We start from the raw sequence: 14,098 nt of genomic DNA on the forward strand, positions 1-14,098 counted from the left end.
CGTCCGTAACCAAAAAATAACTTTCCCTTCAAAAAAGTAAAGAGTGTTCCAAAAATGCTGGAAGTTTTGTCTGTCTTAGACATGTTTTGTAGTAAAACGTTCATATGTTAAAAGAAACCAAGAAAAAAAGCTTTTTCCTCTAACTGCCCTAACTGACAAAATGTTCGATTCTTTCTTGGATATCATCTTGCAGTAGCACTAAATAACCCAAACCCTAATTCCGTCTAAAAAGAAGGAAGTGGTTGAGAACGTGGAATGCTTTTTCTGTCTTTTCTGCTAGTACACCCAGCAGTTGCAAAACATTCATTCCAACGTTATACGGATGTTTGTCGCGTTAAGGCCGGTGTAAATGCGTCCAACATTTCATCCAACATTAGAAATTTCGATGCTGAATGAAATGTTGGATGCATTTGCGCTGGCCTTTCAGTAGGTTCGTCTTGCAATTCCTGCATTAATAACACGCATGCGTAATTTGTCGTTCTTTTAGGCCACATGTAGTTAATTCCCGTGATAAACAAAGAGGAATGAATCTGTAGGGGTTATACGGTCACTTTCGGTCGGAGTTGTGGACGGCGAAAATATGAAATTTGTCGTTTTTCTTTGTCGTTCTTTATGAAATTTGTCGTTATTTTTGTCTATTTATAGTAATGCAGAATTTGTTAGATAGAGCCCCTTTTTAGATAGATGGACGTTCTATTGATGTTTGCCTGTAAATGACACGAAAGTTGTTTCCCTTCTTTTATGTTTATTTGTTTGTGTTAGCATTGGTTTCACTTCTATTATTGAGTTTAAGCAATAATCTCTACCGTACTTTCCCCTCTCAAGTCGTGTCAATTTCTTTGGCTTGTTGTGAGTTACGTATAAGAACAGTGGAAAAATAAGAACTTGTTTATTCTAAAACCCACATTAGGATTAAGGCTAGAAATTTCGGGGGTCGATGATAAAATCATTTTGCTAATTACTGCTACTAGCAGTAGACTCTACAGCTGATTGGTTGCAATAGTCACGGGTTCTCTGATTTCAACCAATCATCAGCTGTTAGTCGATTCTTATCATGATTAAGTATAAACTAAGAACGTTAAAGCTAGAACATTTTAAAATCAGATGTCAATACCTGTGTGAAATAAGCTTCTCCAAAGTTAAGGAAAACTTTCTTATAAAGAATTTGTTAGTAGGAAACATATGATAATTGTTCATGTCCCTCACGGATTTCCAAAATCCTCTCAAATTACGACATTTAAGCATCATTTTTTTTATTTGGGAACTTTAAAAATAATTCTATAGATTTTATTAAACATTTTTTTGCACGCAAATACCTCTGCTCGAAACATTCATTGCTATATAAGGTCGAATTTTTTATTATTGGTCATACACTAACTAACGTGGACACTTCCAACTCGGTACAGCTCAGTAGAGAAGACTACGAAGCAACAGTCATCGTGAAGAATTTGTTCAAATTTCCTTACAAGAAATGTAAGTTTTACTTCTTTATCTTCTTCTTGTCCTTTCAACTCATCTTCATGTTCCATTTTCAAATTTAGATCGATCCCATTATTACATTTTGAGTGAAAAATAAGCGAAAACTTTGAGCCCAATTTTGGTGAGCCATTACTCAAAATTGATCTAAGAGAAACCAGGTTTCAGTTTTTTTTTATTTTCAAACTTTATTGTCTGGTACACAAACATGGCCCATGCAGTATACTTTTCATCTTCATTTTTAACTAAACACTTGATTAAACTGTCTTAGTGAACCAGTGATGCCTTGGTAGTGATGCGAGTCGGCGGACTAAATTTTTGTAGAAAAGTTACTTTTAGAGAGACAAAGTCGGGGAGTGACGATTTTCGAAAGGGAAAAGCCTAAGGTCAAAAACCTTACTGTTCGCATATATAGGCAGGGCAGAAAGTCGGCCGTCTAAACTAGAGCTAACCAGTACGTTCTTTTCTATAAGTACGCCCCCCCCCCGGTCTGAGGCGACCAATTCAGAAATTTGATTTAGCTCAAAGAAACCAGACCTTTTTTCAGTTTCTCTTTCATTTTCACTTTTTAAAAAGCATAGTTGATAAACGGTTTGTTTACTTCATACAAAAGTATGTTCAGTATACTGTTTTCGACGTAAACAATTTTTCGCGATCTCTGCTTACGCGCTTTTTTCGTTCATTTTACGATGATTTTTTTTACTACGTTTCCTTTTTGAAAATGTGGAATACTTATGGATATTCAAATGCTGTTGTATTGTAATTTTTCTTGAATGTTCCTTGTTTTGGTTAATTGAAGTAAAATTTTAATTTTTTTCCTTCGTGCATCGATTTGTTTTATTCTAAGGCAATCTGGGATTAATTGTTAGATACACGCTTTTTCTTTTATAAGAATACACATTATAAGAATGTCCATGATGAAAATGGCCAAAAAAAAAAAAAAAAAGAATATCACCATCATGGAACTTTGCTAATCAAGCTAAGAATGCCATTTTTAGAGCATTTTCAATTACAAATTATCAATTATCCCCAAGTTAGGCTCACTCCTTTTACAAAAGTGCCATTTTATGCTTGAGACGTGTAATGACTAAAATGTTAAATCTAGTCTGAATTAGGATCATAACCTAAGAATACTGTAAGAATATATTTTAGGATGATTTTCCCAAAAAAGTAAAGAATATCCATGATGAAATGGATCGTTTTGCGTTATGTTGAAGAAACAAATTTCTCATATTGTGAGAATGTGATTGGCTTTAGAAGGAGGAGGAAATTCTAAACGAGAGGGTTTCACATTTGATAGTAAATACAGCGTCAGTACACTAGCTGAAGTTATCTCTAGGTTCATTATATAATCCCCACCAAAGCCTGCTATTGGAAGATCCTGCTTCATAATTTACAGACCAGCCAATCATAGTTCGCCTCCGTAAAATGTTTTGACATGGCATGTTCTGATATTTTCCCTCAGGCTGTGCTTAAAGGGCCTACTGTTAACAAATTAAATTACTTTAAATTAGAATCGCAGCTCTATCTTCGTTTTAACTGAGAAATCATTTTTGACAGTCAAATACTGTATGTAACTTTGAAAATTATATAAAGCTGTAGAATGTGGGTTTGTCACTTTAAAAAGATGAGGCTGTGTTACTTAATACTCTTGTGTGTATGTTTATCTTTCAAATTCTGGCAACGGTTCAAAATCAAGAAAATATTCGACGTTAAGTTAAAGAAAATGCTTAAATTTGAAGTACTTAAAGGCTAGTTACCGTTTGTTGTTGTTTCGTTTTTGCGAAACAAAACTACGTACTTTGGACATTCATTTCTAGGCTTTCATATCATTAGATATTTATCTGGATACTTAAAGTTATGACGATATGTTTCGTTGAATAGGCAGGGATGCTCTGTTCGTTATTACACCCCTGTCTCAGTGCCCTGGTGGAACTTTTCCCACAGTCTGGATAAAATTTCTATAGAAATTCTATTGTTTCTAAAAAGTCCAGTGTTCTGAATTTCAAATGGGGTTGAAATCAAAGTCGATTTCCCAGCCAGGCTAAAATAATTATTCATTTTTCACATCGGTTCTGTGACACTGTGTCTTATTGTTTGTTGTTGAAACAGTTCTGAAGCTTGGAGACAAAAACTTTTTGTACATTATTGGAACACTGGAGGTACTTATTTCGACAAGGTTGTGAATATCAAGCCTTACTGTAGCGGCGCGGTAGGCTTTTGAGGGGACTGGAAATGAATTTCAAAAGAAAGTAAATCATGAATCCTTATCAAGGACACACAATTGGAAAGATAATCGCGGGTAAAAATGTTAAAGAATAAACTTGATAGAGTTGTATTTTAAAATGATTAAAATTGCAGATGATTAAATTTTTTTAGAATTTCAAACTACAGAAAAAACTTTTTCGTGGAAAATCTTATATATACTAGCAAACTAAGTCTGTTAATTAATCAGAGAGATTAATGTCAGAGGGCGGGAACATAAAGGCGGCGGGCGTTTTTTAGAATAGGAGCTGCGTAGGAGAACGAGCAAAAGTATGTGAGAGGCTGCTGATTAACAGCTTTCAACCCTTGCCACCGACAAAATTTCTTCCTACGCTTACCTAACTCCCACGATCACTTTCACCGCGTGATACCGTTCCAGCCCGACTGGCGTGCCGGTCTAGTAAAATCTGAATTGAAATTTACGTAAAAGAAATGAATTTATTGGACTTTGAACCCCACTGAAAGCACAAAGATAACAATAAGTATTCTTTCACATATATCTTTACATCATTTGCTTGTCTTTTTGTCGTTTGAAATAGATTGTATTCTTTCTATTAAATTTATTGGAGCAAACCTGCTGTGAACCTAATCGTTCTTTATTCGTTTTTTCCTATTGTTTTTTAGCTTTTTATTAGAACACGTTTTTTGGTGAACAAAAGAGAATTCTGTTCTGTGAAAATTTTCAAGATATATCGAGTGAAAAGTTTCTTCTTTTATGTATTCTTCCTCTTTTTCCTTTCTGCTTTTTATGTGTGAAGAATATATATTTTATCCATAAGAACGTTATTTTTAAGTTTTTTTAATAGAAATCATTACAAGTTTGATCGTTTTTTACCTTTTGGTTCGAAAGGTAAAACTTTTACGACTTTTACATTAAATAAGTATGTCGTGTATTATTCAATTCAGAGAATGAACAAGTTTTTATAAAGAACCTCACGTCAGTTTCGAACTATCCAAATATTCTTATAAAAGATTTTTTAGTTGGATCCTACAAAATAAAAAGGATATTGAAGCAATGTAATACATGAGAACAATGAGTCTGTGTTTAATGGAATGGACTCAGATACTATTCATTCAATTCTCTCTCTACATCTATTTTATTTATTTCATTCACACCCGTTCAAACTATACTTGCTATAGCGCGCTTTTTTTCGTGGTGGTTTTTTTCAGAAGAGCAGCTGCATGAATTTATAATATTACGCTTAGTTTTTATTGGATTGAGCGAGATTTCTTGAGTTTGCTTTCTGGGGTTGGGAGTACTTTTGCTGGCTCTGACTAGACGATGGTTTACGATAGGATTTTTCTTTTTCGTTGGTGTGTGTTAGATCCAGATGATATTTATATTGAGAATGTGGGATTACGCACTGTTACACATGAAAATCTCGAAGATTTCAAAATAACAAATAAACTAAATGAATGAAATTGTTGGGTAAACATGTTCAAGTATTCGGAAATGAATACAAATATACTTTTTATAAAAGTAACTTTTATTGAAAGCAGTATTGTTTTTATAAAGAAATAAACATTATGTTACTTTCTAAAAATATATATTTTTACTCGTTATCCTAATACTTGACCACGTTAACCAAAAGAAGAAATAATTTTGAATTGAAGTGTATATGCTTCTGTTTTTAGAAAGCGATAAAATTAAAGATTTTACAATACAGAATCTAGACTAGCTTTAAATCAGAGAAAGATGGTTCCGACGTAGATGAAGACGTGTAAATTTGATCTACCTTTTGCTTCTTTTCGACAAGTATTTGTAAACTTGATAAACTTCAACTCATTGATCAAATCAACGAGGATTCTCAATTCTTTTATAAGAACACAAAATGTATTTTCAGTCATATTTCGGTTCAGACAATCTCTAGACACTCCAAACTGCATTGCTGGATTGATGTTTATGTAGGCCTCTCTGTTTGTTAATATTTACAAGTCTTTTTATTGTGAAATAGATTTCAGCGAACGGTTATGAGGATTCTTTTTACGAATACCAGTAAATTTTTCTTGAGAGCTTTAAAACACGAGATTTTTTCAAGGGTGTTCTTTCTAGCAACCACAGAGATATAGAAAAATGTTTTAAGCTTTGAGTTTGCACATGAAGTTGATGAATAAAATTTGAAGTCTTTATGTTGTTTTTATGAGTAGTAAGCGGTATGAATTATAGATCAGAGAATGTTCAGATTACATATAGAGCGAAAGGGGGCGTTTATCATTTTACAGTTTATCGACATCACATATTTGATTTGATGTCTGAAAAACCTTCTGTGTTTGTAATTTGGGTGAATGAAACAAAGTCTTTCATGTGATTTTTTGGGAGAGAGAACTACTGAATATTTTCTTTTTGTGACTGTTGAGTGGTTTATATGGTTTGTTATGTGGATGTTTTATGGGACAGCTTGATTGGAAATATTCTTGTAATCGTGTTAAGATGATTGAGGGTAGTATTTTATTGTAAATGTCATGATAATACTTTTTTAACAACAGCTCTTATAGAACGCACGATTTCTTGGAAATTTGTTTCAGATGGTATAAAATTGAACTCTGTAAACTTTGTTGTTTTAAATTACGTTTTTTGGATCTGTGCTTTCAATCTCGACTGAAGAGTTCGGACCTTATATTGAGAACATAAAATAGTCAGACAACGCTTGTAGGTTTTCCGTCGTACATAACCATCGAATTGAGGTTTTAATGCAAGCTGCCGAGTTGCTTTTTCTATCGTTCGCTAGCAACTAGCATTCAAGCTACCCTCAAGATAGTTCTATGTATACGAGTTTTTGTTTGGATGTCTTACTTTTTGCTTGAAGGCACACGACCCGGTAGACCTTGTTCACACTCGGCAGAAATTGAATTGAATCTTCAATGGGGATAGAAACTTTGAAAATTCACATGATTAACTGGTCACTGGTATAGATATCTTGACTTAACTTTTCTGATTTCTACATAATAAACTAGTCACTGAGACAGGGGTGTCTGAACTTGGTTTCATCACACAGTATTTACATATGTTCAGCATTCCTATTGTCCCTTCTGGCCATTTTTATCCAAGAAATTTAGAATCGTATCATTTGAAATAACTGACAATCATTCGGTTTCCCTCGTTTTGTTGTTGTTGTTGTTGTTGTTGTTGTTGTTTTATTGTAGTAGTTAGGGCACGACGAAAGTATTTTAAATCCTAGAAGGCTTATAGGGTATGTATGTAGTTAGACTGGAGTCGTTTATAATGCGTGTAATACAGTAGTAGTATAGGCGTTATATGATAATACAGTTATTGTTACGGGATTTAGTTCAAGTATAAACTAAAATTGTTCCTTCCGTTTCTTTTTTGGTTTATTTCTACTATGTGTGAATTAGTCGTCTAGCTTTCCAGAGGGGGTTTATCTAAAGAATCCTGCATTACTAAAAATAGACAAAAAGAACGACAAATTTCATAAAAACGACATATTTCATAAAAACGACATATTTCAGGCGGGAATTTTACGTTACAACACATGCTCTTTGTCACGCCGTGTTCACATGTTCCTGAGCTATTAAGAGTAATTAACTTTGAATGTGTTTTAATAATTATCAAATGTTATTAATATTCTAAAAATAACACTTGGCTTTTGTAAAGTGTGAATTTTGTCACCTTTTCACATTCCTTTGACTTGATTCTTCATTCCCGACGGGACAAAATGTGTCATTATTTTTAATAGCATGCTTCTTTACATTTGACATCTTGTAGAAACCAACAACTAGTAGTAGTCTAGGCTACCTTCCTGAATGTGAAGCATGCAAAGGGTTTGGTTTTTGATAGGGAACCTTTGTTTGTTAAATGTGGTGCGTGCTACCGAAGAAATCTGTATATTCTTTAAACATGAAAGTCTACAATTTCTCCTGACTTTTTTAAATACAGTATAATTAGTTAAGTTTTATGAACCCACCGCCCCAGCAGTTTGTGTGAGGGCGTGATACGAAAGGACGTGGCGTAAATTTTAGCTATATTTGTGATTCGTGATAGTGTGAACTCCTGCTGGGTATCTTGACTATTCTGGTTCTCTTTATGTTTGTTTTTGCATTCTTTTGTTATTTTTCCCAATAAACCAATAACCAATAATGATTCTTTTTCGTACAGGAAAATAAAACAAGTATATACTTATTTCACTTTCTGAAAGTACTAATTAATAAACTCATAATGTCAAAACTTCTTGGAAGGTGTCGACGTCTATTATGTTGTTGTTGTCCGACCAAATGTGGACGCGCAAAGGATTATGGTTTGTATTTCTTTTTCCATCAATTCTTCATCCTGGTGTAAAAAATGTTTGGTTTGGTCCAATGAAAGCTTATTAAACGAATTTGCCAAATCTTATTAAATTCAGTAGACCTTTTCATGAATTACGTCACGAACATCACTTACCTCGTATTCAAATAATTTCCACGGTGATCATATCTCTGCTTGAGACATTTTAAATGATTTTTTTATAAATAGAAAGTAGTTGTAATGAAATCCGCTGGGAGTTAATCACCATGGCAATGGTTTCAAAACGAGGCAAGTGATGTTCGTAACGTAATTTATGAAAAGGTCTACACCTCGAATTTTTTCAGTAAAATTTGAGTTATTAATCAAAATGATAATTAATAATTTATTGCACAGTTGTCCAAATAAGCAATCCATTTACCAAAACTAGCTTTTGCAGTCGATCAAACAAGCAAACTACAAACTTTTAGAACCAAACAGACAAAATAAACAGAAATTATTTTGCAGTGGTCGATCTAAGTGGGTTAAAAAGCTATGACGGGGAGTGTTTCTTTTAGACGTATTCCTCATAAGGAAATTAAGACACTCTGTCATAAGTTGATTCCCCTTTTGATCCGACACTATATACACTTTTTTTTATAAGAACAATTTTATGAGAACAATGAGGCTCAAAAATGCCAAAAAATAAGAACAATTTTAGAACAATGCTGAGCCTGAAATTACTCAATTTCAAGCAACTTAGGGGTTCAAGTAGTAAAAATTGGGTATAACGCTTGAAATACCTCAATTACACCCTATAATAAGAACAAGATAAGAACAATTTGAGGCTCAAAGTGCCAAAAAAATAAGAACAGCCGAGTCTCAGCAAAAATTTACTGGCTCTTATAAAAAGAAAGTGTAAGCCTCACACCAAACCAATTTAACAAACTAGATCTATTAAGTGTTTGACGTATTGGCTGATAGTATGCACATCATAAAAGGCTTATCTTGATTCTACGTTTTCATAGCTGAAAAGAATTTTGTAAAATATACAATATTATGTTATGATACTTAATCGGTCTTATAACTGCGTGCATTTCCTTATGTTTTCATTTGCGCGTCGAGCACTTTTTAATAGAGATTCACTTTTTTGCTTTTCTTGTCATTTTTTTGTATTTTTTGTTACAGTTTCTATACTGCACCATTTCTTTTGCTTTGTCACTTATCTGCTTGCTCGGGTCAGGATCAATTTCCAATTTCTCATTATTTGTGCTTCGAGATTTGTGTGATTCGGGGAATTTTAAGTTTGGAATATACAGTATTGACATTGGCAAAATCATCCCGTCAATCAAATCAAATAGTTGTTGTCTTTGAAAACGACCTCGCGTTAGAAACGCGTTGTCAACAACAAGGATTTAACAATATTTTCGTAGATTTTATGTTCGAAACATGATAAAGTTGTTGCCTGAAAGATATGGTGGAAAACGTTGTATCATATTGTATCACTTCTTTTCAATGTCTCAAAATATCTTTTTTCGTGTAATTCTTTCTTTTAGTGTAGAGAATCTCTTCCTATCTGATGTCTGAAACATATTTCGTGATATAAATTAATGATGGTTATCATCTTTATAATCAGAATTTCATAAGATTTTTCAAAAAACTAGATATGGTTTATTTACCATATCATAATATCTATCTACTCTTTGTTTCTCATTTCGATTTTCTTGAAATCGTTTTGAATCTGTAAGTTTTCACATGGAAGAACCTCTTATCTTGGAAAAAATTGTTGATATGGGAAATACATCCCTAGATATGTGCATTCCGGTTTCAATCCTTAATATCTTAACAGCTTCGGATTTTTATTTTCACTTTCCTTTTTGCTTTATTTCAGAGAAAAGCCCAGCTGAAGAACAACCTTTAACCAAGGCTCCAGGTGAAGAAGAAAACGAACTTAATGCGACTTTGCCACAAGAAGAAAAACCAACAGAAACTATAGAGGAAACCCCTAAATCTGCAGAAGAAGAACCCGCTTCAAAGGAAACCCCTGAAGAAACCAAAGAAGAGGACACCCCGAAACCAGCGAACGGGGAGGCACCAAAAAGCGACGAACCCACCGCAGAGGAAACTGCAGAAACTACAGAGGAAACTCCGAAAAGCACAGAGGAAACGACCGAGACTATAGAAACAACAGTCATCCAAACGGAAGGAGGCACTCGAGTAGAAACAACGACCGTTATCATCACCGAAGAAGTCACCATGGTTACACAAAACGGAGAAACGATCACAACATCAACGACCACTACATCTTACGACGTTCATCAAAAAGCAAGACAAGAAAAGTACCAAGGGGCACCTGATGACGTCAAACGATACCAAATCAAAGATGAAGATGTACCATGGATGACAGACCTTCCTACATACGCACCTGTCACTTACACGGACGCTAAAATCTTGACAGAGAAACCTGTATGGGCTGATCCTGATGTCGCGTAAGTGCAATTATAACTTAACTTTTATTTTTTTGCCATAAAAGGAATGGAAAAACAAACTCGAAAGATCACTAATATGATGCTCAATAGAAAAAAAGTGTAAAATTCTTTCCATTCTACTATGTCATAGTTTGAACCCCTCTTTGTTCAAAATTTACATATTCCCTAAGAAAGCCACTTTTTAAGAAAGGTAAAAGAATGCATGAGGATGACCTAAATTACATTTAAAAGTTACACTATGACAATTCAAATCTTTCTTATGATTCAAACTATGTAGAGCTATGACCCTTAATACTTTGAAACCCTTTGGAAATACACTGCGAATTTTGATATCTTTTGTCATTGCGAGATAAAATTTTGCATTCAACCATCATGACTTCAATCAATTCCTTTACTTTTATAGCGATGAAGCTTTCGATAAAATCGCGTTCAACGCTATGGACGGCCAAACAAACCGTACCAGTTATCACGGGGATTACGTTTTCGAAGATTTAAGCGGAAAACAAGTACCAAGGTAACGTATTAGCTGAAACTTCACAAATATAATGTCAGTGAAATAATTGCTAGATGGAAATCTTGAACCTTTTGATAAAACTCTTTACAAGTTAAATTTATTGTGCTCATACCATAAGATTCTTGGAAAAACATGATTAAGGAAATATTGAAGATTTCTTAGGCTGCACACATCCCCTCTGATAAGTTTTGATATAGGGGGATGGATTTGGGGATGCATACAGCCTAAAGATTTCTGGATTCCTCATCGTATATTTTTAGATTTCTACAACATACTCACACCGAAACAAAATGGAACCATTTTATCAGTTTATTTGAAGGCTAACTTTTTTCTGACCAATTTTAGTAGAATTACTTCATTTCGGAAGCGTACGGAACCGTCGATTGTGGTCTTAGTCTCAGTATATTAATTCATTTCCTTCATCATACTTTTCAGGAATCCAATGGGTCGTACTGGAATGAGAGGGCGTGGTCTTCTCGGAAAGTGGGGTCCAAATCACGCCGCTGACCCAATCGTCACAAGGTTAGTAATGCATCTTGCTTCCTAAGCCGGCCCATGATACCACAACCAGATGTGATGAATCTTTTATAAGATACTTTAATAATTGGTCATTTGAAGTAATAAAAATGACGCGTTCTTTAGAAAAAGTAGCAAAATTGTTTTATTACTGGTTAACGACCAACCAAATCGAATAAGAGCTTGTAAAAACTCCATCTCGTCCCACTTAAACGTCCATAGCATATACCATCCCAGTAACGTTGGATGAACGTTCAAACAATTTTTTTGCCAGCTGGGTCAGTTAGAAATGATGCTTGCTCTTTTGTAGCAACTCCGTTAGAACAGTGATTTGATTTTCTGTGATAAAGACTTTGTCTGGAATAACACAAATTCTTCTGTAAATAATTTTCATCAAGGAACTACAGATGTTGTTCAGTTCCTTGGTTGCCAGTAAAAGTGTACTCTCAAAAACTAATACCCTATTACATTTGTTTTTGTTGTAGATTCAAGCGTGACAGTGAAGGAAATGTCGAGAAACGTGGTGATAAACCAGTCTTAGAGTTTGTCGCAATTCAAAGACGTGATACTAAAGAATGGGCTATCCCAGGGGTAAGTTCACGTAGACTTATGACCACTTTTTATTTTTCCATGTTTCGGCATTCTGGATTTGTCGAGATGATGCATACTCCTTATTTTCACATATCATATAATTAATGTCTGGGAACTTTAACCATATTTTATAGAACGATTTTCCTGTATTCGACAGTTGCCAAACACCTTCCTTTTCTCACAGTTTTATCAGAATTAGAAGTCGAATATAAAATTGAGTGGAGAATGTGTGGGGAATTTCCAAAATTAATATTGTTCACAACTAAAACTCTCCATGGGGTGGGATTCCCTACTGAAAACCATTTTCTAATTAACACGAGGGTTTATTAAATATTTAGAATAATCAATGAGGACTGTTCTTTCTTCAGGGAATGGTCGATGGTGGTGAGCACGTGTCAGCCACTTTGAAACGAGAATTCGGCGAAGAAGCATTGAACTCATTGGAAGATGACCAAAAAGAAGAGACCAAAACACTCATTGCTGATTTCTTCAAAGGTGGAGAAAAGGTAAAACATTTTATCTCTGGAGTCTTGTAGTTTCTCGGATATTTTCTAATCCTTGGGCAAACTAATTCGACAATAGTGGGTTATAGACTAATGAGAAAAATGGCCACCATAGAAAAAGGCTGGGTACATAGTTGCATTTCTAAAGCAAATCACACTTTATATTAGCTCCTTTACTTTTACCGGTGATATAGTCCAGAAGCTGGTGCTTAACTACTTTTTGCCTTTAATAATTCTGATGGGGGAAAGTATTGTAGCGTACTATCGTAGCGCCATCATTCAAATCAGAAAGCGAAGATAGTATACGGCAGAATTTCTGACTACGCATGATAATGCGACTAGTGTGTTGTGTATCATCGACGAAGTAAAAAAAAGATAAAAACTGTGTACCTATCTAAATAACTGGGTACTGAAAGTAGGTGTGGTGCTCCACTTCAGCATTCGATCTCTCAGGCTTAGCACAAATAGAGAAAGGGTTAGACTTCTTCACTCCAGTCTCGGCCGACATCTACCAGATGATTATACTTATGTATTCATTCGTTTACCTTCATCCTTCCTCCTTTCTTTAGATCTACGAAGGTTACGTCGATGACCCCAGAAACACCGATAATGCATGGATGGAATCGTGCGCTTACAACTACCATGACGACGACGGTAAAAAGGCCGGTAAGATCCCACTAAACGCCGGCGATGACGCACAAGCTGTACGATGGATGACGATAGACGGAGATATTCAATTATACGCAAGCCATAAAGATTTCATTGAAAAAGTCTGCACGAGGTTAGGTGCACATTTTTAATAAAGTGATATTTTTATTGTCTAATTTTTAAAATATTTTTCTTTTAGTATTTTTTTCTCCCCATCATCACAGTATTTCACATCACACGGCGTTGTATATATTTGAATTTTATTTCTTTAAATAGTCTTATCATTTGTCAACAGAAAATTATTCTGGATTTGTTTTTTTAACCCTGGACCTGACTTAAGTGTGTCTTGTTTGTCCCAGGTTACTTATAGGTACCAAAATTTAACTCTAAATTTATTTTCAACAATTTTTTCATTCAATATGTGTTGTACTAGGCTAACCTTTACGTCCATTTAGAAATAATTCAAAACAAAAGTTATTAGGAGTATGTTTTTGTCAGTAAAATATCTTTTTGACACTCTTGAATTTTATTCACAAATTTTTATTTGTTTGTTTTCTTTTTGTCAAATTTTTATGTTGCAATTGCTTTGTCTTAAAAGTAGAAATTATTTTAGCAAAAACTATTATTTCATACTTTGTAAGAATTTTTTTTGATAACGAAAGAAATTCTTAGCTTATTTTACAAAAAAAAATTTCTGAAAAATTTATTTTCCTGCCAAATTTTCCAACTCACTTAACCTTGTTAATGGGATAGAATTTTCTGAAGTGATTGAGGCGTTGTGACTCTGGACCGAAGGAGAATATTGAACTTTTGAAGAAATTGCTTGACGGGTGTAATCGACTTTTAAAGAAAAAAGTGTTTTAATCACAGAAAAGTTAAT

At 34.2% G+C, this 14,098-nt stretch overlaps 1 protein-coding gene across 5 annotated transcripts in view; it reads left to right on the forward strand.

Annotated features, from left to right (window-relative positions):
* LOC136815706 (putative nudix hydrolase 6) overlaps positions 1–13,547 on the forward strand; it is a 49,199-nt gene extending 35,652 nt beyond the window's left edge. For 4 of the 5 annotated variants that reach the window (XM_067072149.1, XM_067072152.1, XM_067072148.1 and 1 more), the window contains 6 exons: positions 9,849–10,446; positions 10,850–10,960; positions 11,396–11,482; positions 11,962–12,067; positions 12,436–12,573; positions 13,140–13,547. In XM_067072149.1, coding sequence (XP_066928250.1) covers positions 9,849–10,446; positions 10,850–10,960; positions 11,396–11,482; positions 11,962–12,067; positions 12,436–12,573; positions 13,140–13,370 — 1,271 coding nt within the window. In that variant the 3' untranslated portion in view covers positions 13,371–13,547. Of the gene's footprint in view, positions 1–7,826; positions 7,995–9,848; positions 10,447–10,849; positions 10,961–11,395; positions 11,483–11,961; positions 12,068–12,435; positions 12,574–13,139 lie in introns of those variants that run through there. The other variant, XM_067072150.1, reaches the window with a different exon arrangement.
* Positions 13,548–14,098: the final 551 nt, after the last annotated feature.

The sequence above is a fragment of the Clytia hemisphaerica genome, unplaced genomic scaffold (genome assembly GCF_902728285.1).
Source record: "Clytia hemisphaerica strain Z4C2 unplaced genomic scaffold, Clytia hemisphaerica genome assembly, whole genome shotgun sequence".
In the NCBI taxonomy this organism is placed as follows: domain Eukaryota; kingdom Metazoa; phylum Cnidaria; class Hydrozoa; order Leptothecata; family Clytiidae; genus Clytia; species Clytia hemisphaerica.